This window comes from Schistocerca americana, chromosome X (genome assembly GCF_021461395.2).
Source record: "Schistocerca americana isolate TAMUIC-IGC-003095 chromosome X, iqSchAmer2.1, whole genome shotgun sequence".
Taxonomy (NCBI): Eukaryota; Metazoa; Arthropoda; class Insecta; order Orthoptera; family Acrididae; genus Schistocerca; species Schistocerca americana.
The window spans coordinates 804,877,861-804,897,405 of NC_060130.1; the positions used below are offsets into that span (position 1 = coordinate 804,877,861).

The 19,545-nt window shown below is 38.8% G+C and overlaps 1 protein-coding gene across 1 annotated transcript in view; it reads right to left on the reverse strand.

Moving 5' to 3' along the window:
* Positions 1-19,545, reverse strand: part of LOC124556687 (collagen alpha-1(XI) chain-like) — a 560,578-nt gene that overhangs the window by 159,773 nt on the left and 381,260 nt on the right. Inside the window, exons 11-12 of the mRNA XM_047130656.1 lie at positions 14,544-14,741; positions 11,958-12,263 (exon numbers count right to left, since the gene is read on the reverse strand). Of these exons, the coding sequence (XP_046986612.1) occupies positions 11,958-12,263; positions 14,544-14,741 (504 nt within the window). The remainder of the gene's footprint in view (positions 1-11,957; positions 12,264-14,543; positions 14,742-19,545) is intronic.

Sequence of the window (19,545 nt, forward strand, 5' to 3'; positions counted from 1 at the left end):
GAATTAATACTTACCATGCATTCTAACCAAGTGTAAGTAAGAGTGTAGTTTCAGCATTTCATGTAATAAAATGTTCCATATAATGCTGTTATGTTCTCTTTTTTTCATGCTTTCCATGATAAATGTGATTATGAAGAGGAGTAGAAAATTAGCTCTAACATTGAAGTAAAGTGTTTCTGGACCAATGTCCATCTAATTCATTTTCTTCCTTATGTGTGAGGAATGTTTTCTGAAATTATGATCATACCTTTTAGTTACATCCTACACATTGTTTGAAGTGCAGTGGAATGAAAACCTGTTATCCAGAAGAAAAATGTGGCTTGTTATATTTGCAGAGGTGTTATACTAATGAGAGAAGAAGTAATTTATTGCCCTGGATGCAAAAACACACCACAGAAATGCCACAAAATAAGCAATGTCTACCTCAACAAAGCAACAATCTATCCAAGTTTGAAAAGCTGTAGAGTGCAGTTTCTCAATGAATACGTCCATGTTTCTTTCAATATATAATTCCCTAAACTCAGAGTGATGAAGTGGCTTCCTTTTATTCTGCAACCTATCACCATGAAGTAGTAGTAAAATTGGCACTTAAAAGGCTTGTAAAGTCACTTCATGGAAATATCACCAACACTGCAGTTCAATGTAGTATGTTTCATTAGCTGCAAAGGTATCTATTTTATTAATATCAATGTTGCTTAGTGGATGAGTAACTGAGTAGTTTTTACAAACAAGTGTGCGAATGATTACTTTTGGTATTATAGTGTCATATTACTATGTGATTCAGTGCTACAGTAAATTAGCAGTGCCTCTGTCAACCATCCAATTCTCATCAATGTTTATTTTCTCTTTAATAATTCAATTTTCAAAATTCTGCAAACACACACAAAAGCAAGATTCTACAACTGTATGTGACTGTAACTATTTTACAGTAACACAGCATTGGCTACTTGGCTGCATTCACAGTCATATCTTTTAATTACTCATGATAATTAAATAGTAAATTCTGCCAACAAAGTTATACATTCCTCATGGTAGGTATAGCTGGTGGTGGAGGCTGGTGTTAAAGGTTGATACAACTCTTCTTCCACATTCTCTATTACCTCCTGACATATATTGGCCTGAAAATCATGACTGCTATCTCTTGTGTACTTGGTCCAACTTTTCTGGCTGTATCTCTTCTCTTACTATCTGGGAAATGAGAGAGGTGGGGTAATGGTGGTCTTCAACAATTGCTGTAAGGACCACATATGACAGTTGGTATTACTTCTTTTGTCTGATTCTTTTCTGTTACATTACCTTGATGTGCTTGCAGCACATGAAGAATTCCAGTTATGTTTTAACATACTTCACCAGAAGAGCTTGGTACATGTCTTCTGCTGCTCCTTTCATCAAGTGTGAGAATTTGTTAGCTTTTTTCATATTTGGATTCACAATGTGGCACAGGGCCAAAACATTCTGTATGTAAGACTGTGTCATTTCCTCATGATGTCATGATGTTGGGCCCTGTCCTACAATTGTGCTTCTGCTAAGCAGACATGCTGCTGATCATCACCAAATGTTTTTTTCAGCTCATCCTGGAATTTGTTCTGCTATCGATTTTCTCTGTATTATTCTTGAACCACTGTTGAACTATGCCATCCAAGTAAAGGTACGTATCTTCCAAACACATCATGTAATCACACTTGATTTATTTGTTGGTCAGTCAAGTCCTTTCACTCATTTTGATGGGTCCTGACCAGCATCTCTGGAAAACACCGATGGATGCTTGATGTACAGCTGACTTGCTCCAGTTCTGGAATACATTTGTCTCCCAAATATATGGGCAGCAGGAACACTGTGCTGCTTGTATTCTGGTTCCTGTCCATGTAGGCAGCAGATTATATGTTGTGTAACTGGAGCCATAGTGATGTAGAAGTTTTGAAGTATCTGATGTCTCCACCAAGCAATGCCATTTTACAGCCACAATCAAGTGAAAATCTGAAAGCTGAGTTATCAGTAAAGTATAGCACTTAGCACTAAATGCATGTTTATTATGGACACCAATTGACAGACAGAACTGCACTTGTCTGTGAAGAGTGCCATCATTTATACAAACATAAGAAATTTTGAGAGCCTTCCAGAAATAACAAACACTACATAACAAATAACTGCTGCTTGTCAGGTTTGAACTGGCAAACCACCACATGTCAGTAATTAGTGCTTACTGCTGCATCACAGCGCATACACCACAGCTCAGACATAGACATACCATAAGCACCCCAAAGAGGTTGGTAGCTAGAATAAAAAGCCACTGGTTAGCAGGTAAAGGCCTACAAAGAAATAAAAGGTTGTGCCATGTATCATCTCTAGTAGACCCCCTTGGCTACTATTCCAGTTTGTTCATCTTACATTATTTCTGTGTCATGATACCACCCTCTGCTTTTGATGTGAGAAAAGAGAGTGGTTTTTTTTTTCTTTTTTGGGGGGGGTGGGGGGGGGGGAGGGGGAGGGTTTGCCAAAGGTATCAGAGTATATGAGAAAATTGTTCTCGCAGTCACAATTCATCAATTCATCTGCTCCAGTGCCTTCAGAAAGGTAGAGAACTTAGCAACAAAAACTATAAGTTCACTGAAGGTTGGAAATCATAGACGCAAAACAAAGAAATAGATTGGACAATAAAGGTACACACCTCCACACTCAGAGGGGATTATACAGGGTGGTCCATTGATAGTGACCAGGCCAAATATCCCATGAAATAAGCATCAAACAAAAAAACTACAAAGAATGAAACTCTTCTAGCTTGAAAGGAAAACCAGATGGCGCTATAGTTGGCCCGCTAGATGGCCCTACCACAGGTCAACCGCATTTTTTAAAATAGGAACCCCAATTTTTTATTAAATATTCATGTTGCACATAAAGAAATAGGAATGTTTTGGTTGGACCACGTTTTTTGGTTTGTGATGGATGGCGCTGTAATAGTCACAAATGTGTAAGTATGTGGTATCACGTAACATTCCACCAGTGCGGACGGTATTTGCTTCGTGATACATTACCCATGTTAAAATGGACCATTTATCAATTGTGGAAAAGGTAGATATCGTGTTTATGTATGGCTATTGTGATCAAAATGCCCAATGGGCATGTGCTATGTATGCTGCTCGGTATCCTGGACGACATCATCCAAGTGTCTGGACCATTCACCGGATAGTTACGTTATTTAAGGAAACAGGAAGTGTTCAGCCATATGTGAAACATCAACCACAACCTGCAACAAATGATGATGCCCAAGTAGGTGTTCTAGCTGCTGTCATGGCTAATCCACACATCAGTAGCAAACAAATTGCATGAGAATCAGGAATCTCAAAAATGTCGGTGTTGAGAATTCTACATCAACATCGATTGCACCCGTACCATATTTCTATGCACCAGGTCTATGCACCAGGAATTGCATAGTGACGACTTTGAATGTTGTGTACAGTTCTGCCACTGGGCACAAAAAAAATTAAGGGATGATGACAGATTTTTTGCACGCATTCTATTTAGTGACGAAGTGTCATTCACCAACAGCGGTAATGTGAACTGGCATAATATGCACTATTGGGCAACGGAAAATCCACGATGGCTGTGACAAGTGGAACATCAGCGACCTTGGTGGGTTAAACTATGGTGTGGCATTATGGGAGGAAGGATAATTGGCCCCCATTTTATTGATGGCAATCTAAATGGTGCAATGTATGCTGATTTCCTACGTGATGTTCTACCGATGTTACTACAAGATGTTTCACTGCATGACAGAATGGCGATGTACTTCCAACATGATGGATGTCTAGCACATAGCTCACGTGTGGTTGATGTGGTATTGAATAGCATATTTCATGACTGGTGGCTTAATCGTTGAAGCACCATACCATGGCCCACACTTCCACCAGATCTGACATCCCCAGATTTCTTTCTGTGGGGAAAGTTGAAGGATATTTGCTATCGTGATCCACTGACAATACCTGACAACATGCGTCAGCACATTGTCAATGCATGTGCAAACATTACGGAAGGCAAACTACTCGATGTTGAGAGGAATGTCGTTACACATATTGCCAAATGCATTGAGGTTGATGGACATCATTTTGAGCATTTATTGCATTAATGTGGTATTTACAGGTAATCATGCTGTAACAACATGCGTTCTCAGAAATGATAAGTTCACAAAGGTACATGTATCACATTGGAACAACTGAAATAAAATGTTAAAACCTACCTACGTTCCGTATTTTAATTTAGAAAACCTACCTGTTACCAACTGTTTGTCTAAAATTGTGAGCCATGTGTTTGTGACTATTACAGTGCCATCTATCACAAAGCAAAAAAAAGTGGTCCAAATAAAACATTCATATACATTTACGTACTACATGAATATGTAACAAAAAATGGGGGTTCCTATTAAAAAAAAACACAGTTGATATCCAATTGACCTATGGCAGTGCCATCTAGCGGGCCAACCATAGCGCCATCTGGTTTTCCCCTTCAAGCCAGACAAGTTTTGTTGTTTGTAGCTTATTTGTTTGATGCTCATTTCATGAGATATTTGGCCTGGTTATGGTCAATGGACCACCCTGTATATACAATGCTAAAATCATTGTTCATGTATCAGAAGCATTATAAAACAAAGAACTAAATCCTAAGAGGGAGAATTTTTATGTAGTGAAACCTACAATAATTCTGAGACTCTTTAAAAGCTAAGTATGTAATTAACTCAATCATTGTTATAAAATGTTACTAATAGCCAGACCTATTCAAAAAATGCAAATGATTGCACGAATCCTGAATGGCTTCACTGCTGACAGGCAATTACTAAAAAATCATTCAATGTGTGAACAACAATATAGCATAACACTGCCTGTGGAAGGGTATATGCTAAACATAGCAAATATTCTGGAAATAGGAACTGATCTAGTCCTTATATCCAGCCCAACTCCCTCTAGAAGGAATGCACCAAATAGTTTTATGTATGATGCCAAGAAGATCCATGAACTTTATCCCCTTAATTAAGCTGGGTTAAAAAAAGACTTTGTATGTTGGCCATCATTAAATAAACAACAAACAAAAATAAAATTGTGTGAAAAGAAGAAAATCTGATGTAGAAGTTCTATTTAATAGTGAAAAAAACATCAAAGCAGCGCAATATATTGGTATAAACAATGAAATCTAAGAAGAGATTTTTTTTCAGAGAATTGTTTCTTATTACAAACTTGACTAGTACAAAAATCTTGAAGTTAAGCTCTAATACAGAATATGATCTGTCTTCAAACTGAATTCATACACAGTTCACAAGGGTGCAAAACATCTATAGCTGTGTATATGTATCTAGTGCCATTGCAGAATGCTTTGTAGCTCTTGTGGTATCTATAGAAGGATGATACCTGCCTGATATCAAATGAAATCATCTTATAAGTGATTTATGTGACTGAGATCCTGGGTATCTACTCATTTCTTTAGGCATTCTCCTCTTCAGTTTATTGGTATACAATATACTCTGTGCGGACAGCAATCATGATGTTGAAAAACAAATCCTCTTGATTCATGCATTAACAGCTTAACACGACATTCCAAAATGTTACTCTAATGCACCTTGAGAAACATTTCTCCCATGCTGGAGCAAACACTGATCTGTGCATTTTTAATGTAGATATCTACAACTATGCATACCTAGAACTCTGTGCTGATCTATTTCAGTGATCATGTACAAACAAGGATGCAAAATATCTGAATACAGTTGTTTTGGTATGATGTATTTCTTCAAATGGTTCAAATGGCTCTGAGCGCTTTGGGACTTAAATGCTGTGGTCATCAGTCCCCTAGAACTCAGAACTACTTAAACCTAACTAACCTAAGGACATCACACACATCCATGCCCGAAGCAGGATTCGAACCTGCGAGCGTAGCGGTCGTGCGGTTTCAAACTGTAGCGCCTAGAACTGCCCGGCCACTCTGGCCGGCTGTATTTCTTCAAGAACTAGCATGAATGTATTAAAAAGAAGTGACCAGTTTACTCTATGAGCATTTTATGTGAACCAGAAAAGTTTCATAATACACAGACAACCAATTACAAACAATGATCTTACAATACTGGTTTTCTTTCTACAGGTGCCTGTCTTGTAACTCATACCATCACATTTTATCAAAGAAATACTGGTCAGCTAGAAACTCTAATGTGATTACTCAGTAGTTCTGTGTGGAACATGGTGGAAACAGTGTCAGAACTGCTGTGATTGATGCCACACATGTCTTCCAAATGGTTATTTTAGGTTAGTGTCAATGTTTCCATTAACTCTCTTATTTTTACAAATAGACACGGATTTGTTTGTATCTTAGTTTGAGCTGAATTTTGTAATTACATTATTTTATCAGTGACAATTTCAAAAATCCATAGATAAATAACAAAATTACAAAGAAAAAATATTACAATCTGGCATGGATAAGTACATCAGTCATTATATGAAACTGTGGCTTTTGAAGTTCAAATGGTTCAAATGGCTCTGAGCACTATGGGACTTAACATCTATGGTCATCAGTCCCCTAGAACTTAGAACTACTTAAACCTAACTAACCTAAGGACAGCACACAACACCCAGCCATCACGAGGCAGAGAAAATCCCTGACCCCGCCGGGAATCGAACCCGGGAACCCGGGCGTGGGAAGCGGCTTTTGAAGTATTTTCCCATTGTTGTATTGTATTTACAGGTGCAAGAACAGGCAAGAGCAGCAAAAATATGAAGTTGTTACCATACTTTCCAAAAGTCAGTTATACCAAAAGTTGCACACATTATGAACATTGAAGAATAGTAGTATTATTTCAGTCCCTTGATTCTACATCTGAAATACAATGATATTGCAATGGCTATCCAAAGACTTAGTTACTCAATGACTTAAGGAACTGCAGGGGGGGGGGGGGGAGGGGGGAGGAAGAGGGGGGGAAGAGGGAGGGGGGAGTAGAACACATCTGGAAAGAAGGCTTCGATTTTGATCTGATGATGGAATATGCCAAAAGGGGGGATATTAGATATACTGAAAATAGTTTCCAATGTTGTCTGCCAACAGATAGAGTAGTGGCATAGCTACCAGAGCACCATCTGTGTCTTCCCTTAATATGGAGTGATCACAACCAGAAGGCTCAGTGTGGTGCAAGCGTGTGAAGCAGGCAGTCAACAATGCCACAGAGATGCACTCCTGCTTCTTACAGCCAACTGAGCAAGTTTGAAAGGGATGAAATTGTGGCATTCTATGTGATGGGTTGGACCTCTTTGAGAATTGCCACACAAGTTAGAAGTGCTGCATCAGTTGTGAAATGATGATGATATCAGTGATCACGTGAATGTTCTCACACACGTAGAAAAGCTTCTCGATGTCCACACAGCTGAGATGCCCCCAGGAGTGCTGTATTGTAATGGCAGCAATGCCAGATTGAACAGCTACCACAGTGTGAGCCCAGATGTGTCAACGCAAACTGTTGTGAACTAGTTATTAGCAGTGGGACTATGGGCAAAGACACATATAACCTGCCTTCCACTCACACCACACAACTGACATGCAGGGCTCAACTGGTTTCATCAAAGGATCTCTTGTAGAATGGAATGGGATGCCATGGTCTTCAGTGATGGAAACAGATTCTGGCTGCACACAAGTGATAGTTGTTTGTTCATACAGCATAGACCTGGTGAGTGCTGTCTTGTAGAGTGCATTCATCTAAGACATATTGGCCCCACCGCAGGCCTTATGGTCAGGGGTTCACTAAGCTACAATTCTTGTGCACCTTTGATGTTTCTGGAGGGGACTCTAACTAAAGTTTGTTATGTGCAGAAAGTCGTTAGACCCATTTTGTTGCCATTATTGCAACATGAAGGTGATGTGTTGTTACAACAGGATAATTCTCACCCACACACTACCTGTGAAACTCCCTGTGCTCTGCAAGACATGGAGCAATTTTCCTAGCCAGCACAATCTCTGGACTTGTCTCCATTGAGCACATCTGGGGCATGATGGGAGAAGAAGTGACTCATGTGACCCGTCAGTTAACTCTTACAGAACTATGTGAACTGCTTGAGCAGGTGTGGCATAATGTATCCCAGGACAGTGTCTGTCATATGTATGATCGACTGGATGCCAGGGTCAGTGTCTGCATTGCTGCCTGTGGAGGCTACACCATGTACCAATATGGGTGTTTCAGCATGGCTTGATACCTAGTACCTCAGAACCACTTATGCTATTGATCTGTAAATGTAATCGTTTCATGACCTCCATGTGCACTGTTGCAACAATAAATTTTGAGTGAATTGGAAACCTCTGAAAGGATATACAATTTTTATTTCTCTGGCAGTGCCATGTTGTCTAACTTTGCACATACTCATGATACATACACGTGGACTATTCTACGTGGTGCTGCAAAAAACTATTTGTGTCTGTATCATACGGACCCTAATTTTGGATGCTCATCAGCATTAATGTGATTATGCTGTTAATTAAGTTAGTCTCTATCCCCCAGTATTGTCTTCAGTCTAGGATTGCTGAAGCATTGGTACATCATAAAACAATTCTCTCTGTAATGACTTTGATCCATTGAGTTCTTATTCTGCATTCTTTGTTGTGACATAATTCTAGTCAATTAATAACTGCACCAGCAGACATAATACTTGATACCATTAAATCTGCTATCAAGTATTGCACCAGGAAAGCCATGCTGTGGCCTCACCTAATATTGCCTAATTTATTTACTCCAAGAGACCAATGACGTTGGTGTATTATGCATGATCAGAGTCATGCTCTAACAAAACTATGGTTCAGCAGTTTTGGTACACTACATAAATCATGCAGTAAATGGTAGGATTAACAGTAGTACTAGTAGCATTGATAGGAAAAGAAATATAAATGAACATGTAAGGGAGAAACTGGGCACCAATGACTTGTCTTTGTTTTTTGTTTGTTTGGTTGTTTGTTTTGCACATAATTAGAGCTGCACATTATTCAGTGTAAATTCACTGTGTGTTTATTTCCTTAAAGACTACAAATTGCCTTTTATAAGCAATAAAAATTAGTTATATGCATAACTTCTGCACTTTTATTTAATTAAAGCAATTACTTTTGATGCAAGAACAGTTTACATGCCCAAACATAAAAAACATAGTTTTTTGTTATTTTGTAATTAACAGAACATTCTTTATCATGATCGAAGGCAATATCAATAAATGCATTAGTAGTTTATGAATAACAGGAATATGTGTAACGTAAGTCCGATGCAGTACTGACACAATGTTTGATATATTTTTGTTTTGTGACTTTTTTTATTTTACCTTTTTGTTGAGGAAATTGCATTTTCTAGTGCCATATGTAATTTATTTATTTTCACTACAACATCCCTCTGTTTCACATTAAAAATCAACAATTTTCAAATTCTACACCCAGAACTCCAGTTTTTGTATAAAATCATTTTTAAATAACAGAAAGGAGGATAACTACACTGATGGAAAAAGTTGCAACACCAAGAAGGAGTTGTAAGATATAAATGAACATTAGTAGATATGTTCTACATCTGAAAGATGATGTACATTCCAATTTCGTGCCAGTCACATATGAGTGGTGCTATTAGTGCCACTATGAGGATGCAAATCAGGTTTGTTTTAAATACACACTGTAATGTTTGTCAGCATTAGCTAACTTTGAGATTGGACATGGTGAATTGACATTAGTCAGGACTGCATTTACGTCAACGAAGATACTACTATCAGCAACTCACTGCATTTGAATGAGGTTGTGTAATAGTGCTACAAGAAGCTGGATGTTCCTTCTGTGATACTGCAGAAAGACGTGGCAGGAATATAGCCACTGTACATGATTGTTGGCAGCAATAGTCATAAGAATGTATGATCACAAGAAGACTGGGCACTGGATGGCCACAAGCTGTGACCAAGAGGGAAGACCATCATGTCTGGCATATGGCTCTGGTGCATTGTATTGCATCTGCAGCAGTAATTTGAGCAGCAGGTAGCACCACAGCTCCATATGAAATTGTTACAAACTGGTTACTTCAAGGACAACTCTGAGGCACATGCCCTGTAGCATGCGTTCCACTGACACCAAACCACTGCCATGTGCAACTTCAAGCCAAAGCTCACTGGAGTGCAGGGTGTAGGTCTGTTGCATTTTCTGATGAAAGCTGGTTCTGTCTCAGTGCCAGTGATGGCTGTGTGTTGGTTAGAAGAAGGCCAGCTGAGGGTCTGCAACCAACCTGTCTGTGTGCTAGACACACTGGAGCTACGCCTGGGGCTATGGTCTGGGATGTGATTTTGTATGACAGCAGGAACACTCTTGTGGTTGTCCCATGCACCCTGACTGCAAACGTGTACTTCAGTCTGTTGATTTGACCTCCATTCATGAACAGAATTCCAGGGGCATTTTCAAACTGAACGACTCTCTCACGTACTCAACAGTCTCTTCACTAACTCTTGGTCATCCTGTTCTCTTCCCTTTACAAAGGCAGCCAGTATCTTCAAATTGATGATACCATCTACAAATGTTATTATCTGTTGTAGGATCACAACTGAACTTCAGCTAGAATGCACATTGCACAGTAACTACAGATTCGGTCTTTGCAAACTGCAAAACACAAAATGCTTTCTGTTCTCTATTCGCCACCTTCACCACTACTGCTGTCTAGTGGATTGTGGCAGAAACGTTACGCACTGCGCATGTGCACTGACACCAAACACGACTGTTTGAGTTGCCCTTTCATTTGACATATCATTTTTAACTGTAAGTTTAATTTAATAAATATTATAAAGTGTTAAAGCCCCAATATTCATTTATAAACACCCTGCATATCCTCATTCGGTTTCTAGAAGGTTCACCATTTCCAGATTTTCGTAGAATCTAGTATGACATTAGTCACATACATAAAAATAGTGATCTTTATCAGGTAGTATGCGATAGGTAGGTAATATCCCTTATGTATGGGTACTATAGATATGACCTTAATTGACCAAGCTACCAGGAAAACTACCATAGTCTAGGCTTACTTATGACAGTCTGCAATAGCCTAAAGAAGTTTTACAACTCTGTGTATGAGTCATGAATAAAGTGGCATCCTCGGAGTAAGGTAGTGCAGTTACATGACCTAGAATCATGGACTGTAATTGGTTAGTATAGACTGAATGATAATCTCATAGATTTCACTCATCACATTCATTACTAAAATTACACATTACCTGTCTACACTGATCACCTCAGACCGCAAATTACTACTGCTGTGTATGGGTGCTTCATAGAAATATATTCTATAGGTAGTAAAGGTACTGTATTTCTTAAAAGAAGTATAGAATGTTGCCATATTTATTCTTGTATAATATTCAAATAGCAAGGGAAAAACAATGAAAGAAAAACTGAAAATGCCTGGTATGTTGTATTTAATTGACACGAGTGCTGTAGATAATTGCTGAGATGTCGATTAGCCAACTTTTGTGTGATTAAGTGTTCATTATACAATTCTCTGTAATTACAAAAGCAGCTTATGAGTCACATACACAACGTTAATGTTTAGGAGAGTTATGATTTCAAATAGTTCCTCTAGTATATGATAATGGTAATTTTGTAATGCAGAACATTGATTACTTCCCTGGAATGCTACTTGTGAAGCACAAAACACTGGCTTATTGTTATACTTGATGAGTGTTCAGAGTCAGTCTTTGTGAGGAACTGTTTAAATGCTTTAGAGTATGTGTCTAGATTCTTCCTGTAATATATCTGAATACTTACTTCAAAGTAAGTGTAATCCAAATTACTTCATGTGTGGCAAAGTAAATATACTTAATACAATGAAATTATGCATGTTGTAGGTGCCAGTACACTGTACTATAATGTTTTGTATTATACTTTTCTTTCCTTACCTTATCTGAAAACAACAATATCAGATCATAATTAATGTTTGAACCAACCTTTGGACCTTCAGGCCCTTCAAGTCCAGGTATACCTTGTGGACCAGTGGCTCCTCTTTCTCCTTTCATCCCCATGTCTCCTTTCTCACCATCAGCACCCCTATCTCCTTTGTCTCCTTTGTCTCCCGTACTTCCTCTCTTTCCTTCATCTCCTTTCACACCTCTTGGTCCTGGAAAACCAACAGGACCCTGAGGTCCTTGTGGACCTGTGTCCCCCTTTGACCCTGGGCTGCCTGGATTTCCTGGATGTCCTGGGGACCCTTCTGATCCTGGCAGACCTGGTATTCCAGGCTTACCTTGAGGTCCCTGAAATTGGAAATGAAAAATGGAAATGACGTCCCATGCTTCTTTACAGAGCGTAGGGGAACGATGCGGGAGACCCGCACCGCCTTACTAGGCAAGGTCCTAATGGAGGTGGTTTGCCGTTGCCTTCCTCTGACCGTAATAATAATTTATAATTTGTAGGATGATTGTTACTGTTCCTTTTGCAGGAATAAACAGAAAAATTAAACACTGCACTTTTCTCAAATTATTTTCATTAACCAAAGTATTCAGGCATAATAATCTGTATTTACAAATCACAAAAACAATAACAGCTATGAATAATTTCCACTAACCAAACTACTTAGGCTTAGATTAAGCAGCCAAAACTCTCCAAAGAGCATTTTTGGACAAATATTTATCCTTAATCAACTATTTAGCCCAAATAGGTGACATTAAGTTGTTCCACACAGTAAGAATTAAAGTGTTTTATCAACCCTCTGCAAAACACTTTGTGTGAATTGCACTCTAATCACGTACATATAAATGCCTAGATACCTTCAGTAATCTAGTGCTTTGAAGATTATGAGCAAAAATCAGAAAGAGTCTCAAGAAGAACAGAAAATTAAGACTAAGTTGGGAAGCCACAATTCCTAAATCAGAAACAACTGTTTTATTTGAGAACATCATTTCAAGAGAGAGGAAGAGGGAGGGAGGGAGGGAGGGAGGGAGGGAGGGAGGGAGTTAAAATAAATTTAATAGAAGCATATATCTGGATGAGGAATGGAGGTATAAATGAACACTGTTAGTATACCATATTTCATGAAAACATTAGAAACATCACAAACAATAGTTAAAAATGTACCAATGATCATCCATGAAAACATCTATGTAAACATTCATTACTTATTACGAGGGCGGTTCAGAAAGTAACCTCCGATTGGTCACAGTGCGGGTTGTGGGGGGAGTAGCGACGCCGTCTGTGCATTCACGCACTCAACAGGTCAGTCGGCATCAAGCCGTGGTCGAGTGAACGTCATACCTGCGCTAGTTTAGTTTTTGTGGCAGTTTGAAATGTGTGCTGCAATAGAAAACCCCACCAAATGTGAAGTGCGTGCTGTCATAAGGTTTTTTACAGCCAAAGTATATTCTGCAGCAGCTATTCATCGTGAGCTTTGTGCCGTGTACGGACCAAGAGTTATGAGTGAAGGAGTTGTCCGTGAATGGGTACGTTTATTTAAAAGTGGATGAGAAAACGTTCATGATGAAGAGAGGAGTGGTAGACCATCATTGGTGACTGACAAACTCGTTCAGACAGTTGATGCAAAAGTTTGTGAAAATCGACGTTTCTCAATGTCGGAGTTGTCTACTGGTTTTCCACAGATTTCTAAGACTCTCTTGTACGAGATAGTGACAGCAAGATTGGGTTACCGTAAGTTATGTGCACGATGGGTGCCCAAAATTCTTACCAACCACCACAAAACTCAAAGAATGGCCTCTGCATTAGACTTTCTGTCACGTTATGAGGACAAAGGAGAACCATTGTTAAACAGAATCGTGACCGGTGACGAAACCTGGATTAAGTATGTGAACCCTGAGACAAAAGAACAATCAAAGATGTGGGCACATTCAAATTCGCCTACCAAACCAAGAAAAGCCTCGCAAGATTTTTCTGCCAGAAAACTGATGGCAACGGTGTTTTGGGATGCCAAAGGGGTGTTGTTGGTTGAATTCATGGAACGTGGTATGACCATTAATCAAGACGTGTACTGTGAAACAATAAAAAAGTTACGGCGGGCTATACAGAACAAACGCCGTGGTATGCTGACTTCCGGTATCGTTTTTTTGCACGATAACGCCCGTCCTCACTCTGCTCGCAGAACAACGGCCCTTCTTGAGTCCTTCAAGTGGGACGTTATCAACCATCCACCTTACAGCCCAGACCTGGCGCCAAGTGATTATCACCTCTTCATGCATTTGAAGAAATGGCTCGGGTCACAGCGGTTTGATGACGATGAAGAGCTCAAAGATGCGGTCACAGGCTGGCTCCAGGCACAAGCGGGTGATTTTTATGCAGAAGGAATTTCAAAGCTTGTGAAGAGATACGATAAGTGCCTCAATCGCTATGGAGACTATGTAGAAAAATAGTGCAAAGATGTAGTTGTAAGATGTATATATTAAAATATTTTTGTTTAACTTGGTGTATTTTTTTAAATCAACCGGAGGTTACTTTCTGAACGGCCCTCGTAGATTAACACTGGATGAAAGAACAACCCATTTCACACATAGAGTTTATGGTGCTTGTAATGTGCTGTTCTTACTTACAGCCAGTCCTGGAGGCCCAAGTTGTCCTTGTGGCCCTGGAGGTCCTACTGGACCAACAGGACCAGTCTGCCCTGGGGGTCCAGGCTGACCAGGTGGTCCATTATTTCCTTTCGGCCCTATAGGGCCTTCACTGCCAGGAATACCTGGAGGACCGGGAAGACCCGGAAAACCTCTAGGCCCTGGAAAACCCCTTGGTCCCTGAAATCACATATCATGAAGGAATACAAATTTGAATCATTTGTTAAAAAAATATGAAATGTCTGTCTAAACACAGAAATTTAATTTTTAAGCACTTAAGAAATTCAGTATAACTGCACATATTAAGTAATTATTCCAATATTTATTTCTTCTACTTTAAATTTTGAGGTCTTTGTGTAAAATATATGTGTGAAATAATAAAACTGAGGCATATATTTAGTGATTAATCAATTAAATAAATTTGTGATATATGTACTATATGGTTACAAAGTCTTGATAATGAAACAAAGGTAAATTTTGCTTAAATGATTTTATTATGTCAATGGAAAATCATAATTATTTCTGTACTCATAAAGCTATAAGCTCCATGATTTCATTCACTGTAAAAGAAGTAACTAATTTTTAAATTACTGGCAAATTTACAATATGAGAAAGCAATTGCTTTGATATTAACAAGTATTTTTTTCCATGTCAGTAGAATGTTACACAAGAATACGGACCCTATTTAATTAGTTTTGACTTCATGAAACATAAACTGAAAAAGGATGAAGTATGTACAGATTTAAACAGGAAGTTATACAGTTTACTAACACAGGTTTGTGTGTCCTTCTTCTGCTGCATGACAACCATCTAAGCAGCAGCTGCCCTCATCTGTTGTGTTATCAAATTTACCATAGCTGAGATGCACTTCTGCTGGTCAGCTATAGTTATTAAAAAAAGTTACAGGGTGTGAGATCAGGAGATCTTGTTGGTAGGAACATAAGAGCCAGGTTTTTTCCCAGTGTGGCCTGTCCATCGCTGATAAAGGGATTGATTCAAAAATTCTTAGACATCAAGGTGCCAACAGGGTGGTGCTCCAGCCTGTTCAAATAATGAACTCTTTTGAATCTCTGTTAAATTGACAAGGGGAGGCCACAATGTTTGGATCACAGATTTACTTCAGACTTTGTACACTTTTAGTAGCCCATGAGAACAAAATAATGAACAAGTAGCAAGGTGTATTATTTAGGTGATTTTGAGAAAATTGCAAGAGAATTTTATATGTCAGTGATTTACTGGTGTGTTGTGGCTCCCTTAGCATGAGATGATGGCAGTCATGTGGTTAGGATTCAAGCTCTGTAATCAGTAGATTGATGGATCGAGTCCAGCTCATATGTATACATTTTAATACTAGTCACATTATTTCATACATATTAAGTTAGAAAGGTAATATGATGAAAAGATCCATTTATTTGCATGGAATTTTATTGAAGTTCCAATGGTAATTGATTGTTTTCTAAATTATATTATCACAACAATTATTACTAGGTGGTTAAAATTACACTTTCCCTATCTAACATGTTATAAAATGAAAACTAATTACCATATGAGTACAAAACTTGGTGTATCAGTGTCAAGGACATGGGGAAGAGAAATTAAGCAGAATCAGTTCAACTGAAACAATTTTAATGTGCTGCCATGGTATGTCATACCAAAAGGTGAATAAGGCACCCACCAGTGTCCAGAAGAGTCTGAAAGTGCAGGATTACATTCTGCACACAGAATGAAGCATGTCTGTAGATATGCTGGCTACTTCTCTTGATATGTTGCACTACAGAACAGCACATAGCCCCACAACCAGAAATCACAGGGAGTGAGATTAGGTGATTGTGCTGGCCAAGCATTTTGAAACAATCGGCTAATAATTCAATCATTTCCTAATGTATTTCAGAGAAGCAGGTGAACTTCATGAGCGATGTGTAGTGGGGCCCCATCTGGCATGGAAAATGTTGAGTTCAATGCATATCTCTCCTGTAGGGCAGGTGTGACATGCTAGTGAAGCATATCAAAGTAATGGTGGCCAGTCACACTGCACATCTTTGGTCCCTGAGTGCCAACCTATTCAAAAATGAATGGGCCAATGATGAACATAGCCATGAAGCAACACCATATGGTGACACATTCACCATACAGAGGAACTTCATGCACAGTGACTGGAGGTGAAGATCCCCACACTTGGCAATTCTGTATGTTCACCTCATCCATCAGAGAAAAATGAGCTTCATATGTCCATAGGATAGTCCAGAGCCAGCTAGTGTCAACTTCAGTCCTAGGGAGAAAGTGGAGAGCAAAGTCAACATGTCGTGCGTTGTGTGCTGCAAGCTGCTGTACGATATGGATCTTGTACGGATACCATTTGAGAATGGTTTGAAGCACCTTTTGCAGTGTGGGCTATGGGATGTTCAACTGCCGTGAAACAGCACAAGCACTACCTGATGATCAAGTATTGCACACAGTGTTGCCTGCCATAATAACAGCACCTGTGGTGCAACTGGTCGTTGGCTTCTTTCCGGAGGGATGCCCAGTTCTCCAGTTGATTCGAACTTCTTCGAAAAAATGGTTCAAATGGCTCTGAGCACTATGGGACTTAACATCTATGGTCATCAGTCCCCTAGAACTTAGAGCTACTTAAACCTAACCAACCTAAGGACAAGACACAACACCCAGCCATCACAAGGCAGAGAAAATCCCTGACCCCGCCGGGAATCGAACCCAGGAACCCGGGCGCGGGAGAACTTCTTCATCATGCCCCGCACAGCAGGTGGAGAAAGAAGACCCTTCCATAATCCTTTCAGCTAGTGATATTCTCAAAGTGCAGCTGCAGCATTGCTGCTGTTTTGATGATAGAGCTTTACCAATAATACCCTACTCCTTTTGTCCAAGCTATGTTGACATGTCAACAAGTGCACTGTGGCTGATCAGGCATGTGAGGCTATGAATCATGATGGCTGATCATGGCACCTGGTGTCCATAGATGGAACTGGATGCTGGTGCTGTGATGCATCAAAATCAAGAAACCCTCTACTCTGGACATTAATGCTACCACGTTTGATACTAGTATGGTAATTAGTTTCCATGTTATAACATGTTAAATAGGGAAAGTTTAATTATAACCATGCAGTATGTTTATAATTATAGACAAGTAAACAACCAAACACATGAAGTTTTCATGAAAATGTATGCCGTCATGATTTCTAAAATCCTCCATACCTGCAATCAAGGCAGGTACCAGAACTGCTTAGCAACTGGACTCTTTGATCTGCAGATACAGGTTTCAAGGATGATGGAAAAGCTTGGAAACGCCAAGTCAAACACCAATAAATAAAGGTGAAAACAATTTCATTCAATAAGACAGTGAGTTACAATGTGCCAGAATATGGTGGTAATTTATGATTAATCATCAGATGTGCTTTTGACATTACAAGTTGTAGGATGATATGTTTCATACAGACATGGAAAACATAAATTAAAATGGCATCTATTACACTGAACAAATACAATTTTCCTGAATGCACAAGGAGTTTTCAGATTTGCCGCGGAAAAACAAAGCTAATTGTCATTTTTAAAAATCTTGCTTTCTTCCATCAAATTAGATGTGAACCATGTGTGACATTTTCATAAATATTGTTGTTGGAAATTGATGATATACAATTGAATGTATTTTAATAGCTTCTTCATGCTTCATGTGAAGCAATTTCTCATTTGTTGTCAATAAAATATGAACTGATTTGAAGCTGCTTGATAAAGTTTTTAACTTGCCTATAGACATAAAAGTCGCATAATATTTGTTGTAATAATAAAAATTAGTAAATGACCAAATAACATTGGAAAGTCAATAAAAGTTTGTGGAAATACCTGTGTCTTTTCATCATATTACCTTGGAAATTTAATGTGAACAAAATAATGTAGCGAGTGTTGAAAAAAATGTAAATTGAAAAAACTAGATGAGTGGACTCAATCTAGCAATCCACCAAATATGGAGCTTGAATGCTAACCACATGACCACCATTCATGGTTGTAGTGCATCAATACATCCCTGACACACATAATTTCTCTTGCAATTTTCTCGTTATTATGTAAGTAATACACCTTACCAATTGCGCATTATGTTGCCCTAATCTACTATTAAAAGTGTACAAACTTTGAAGTAGATCCATGATCTGATCGTGGCCTCCCTTTGTCAGAAAAATCCCACTGTTCTAACATGTCTGGGTATGTTATTCTACTATCAGTTACCTATGCAAAAATGAATGGCCCATAAAATTTGTTTTGCAGTAAGGTGTAAACATGCTTAACATCACTGAATCTTTGTTATGTGGCAATGTTTAAATGGGATTTCACAGACCCCCAGACCCCATATGCAAATGTTGTGTCTGTTCACTTTGACTGAGATGAAATATTTTTCTGCTAAAAATTAAGTGTCGTAGTAAGATTTCTCCTCCATATTTCTTACAATGCCACAAAATTTAACAGGTCTACACTTTCTTCACCATTTTTAACAAGAGTTGCAAAAGTTGTAAGTGGTACAGCTTCTTCAGCAAACACCATCTTAGACATCATCATATAGTTAGTTAAGATATTTGTAGTTCTCTGCTAACTCTAATGGTTGACTTATTTGGACTATTCACAAAACATTCTTGGACTTGTGTAGCATGCTCATCTGACATTTTCCTAATTGTTGGTTTGATTCTGAATAAGAGACAAAATGCACTCTGTGTACAGTCATCCACAAATGGGGGGTGAAGTGTGTGTGTGTGTGTGGGGGGGGGGGGGGGAGGAGGAGTGCAACAGGGATATTTGCTCCCTCTTGCTCCCTCCCCATCACAATATGGAGTACAGAGTTTTTATTCATTACAGAATTCTCGTCCATTTCTAGAATTCTCTGTGATAAAATAAAATTTTTGTATCACCTATAAAAGTTAGTTCTTGTGGCATGAAACATTTCAAAATTGATCAACTCATTTACATAAAAAATGACAATTTC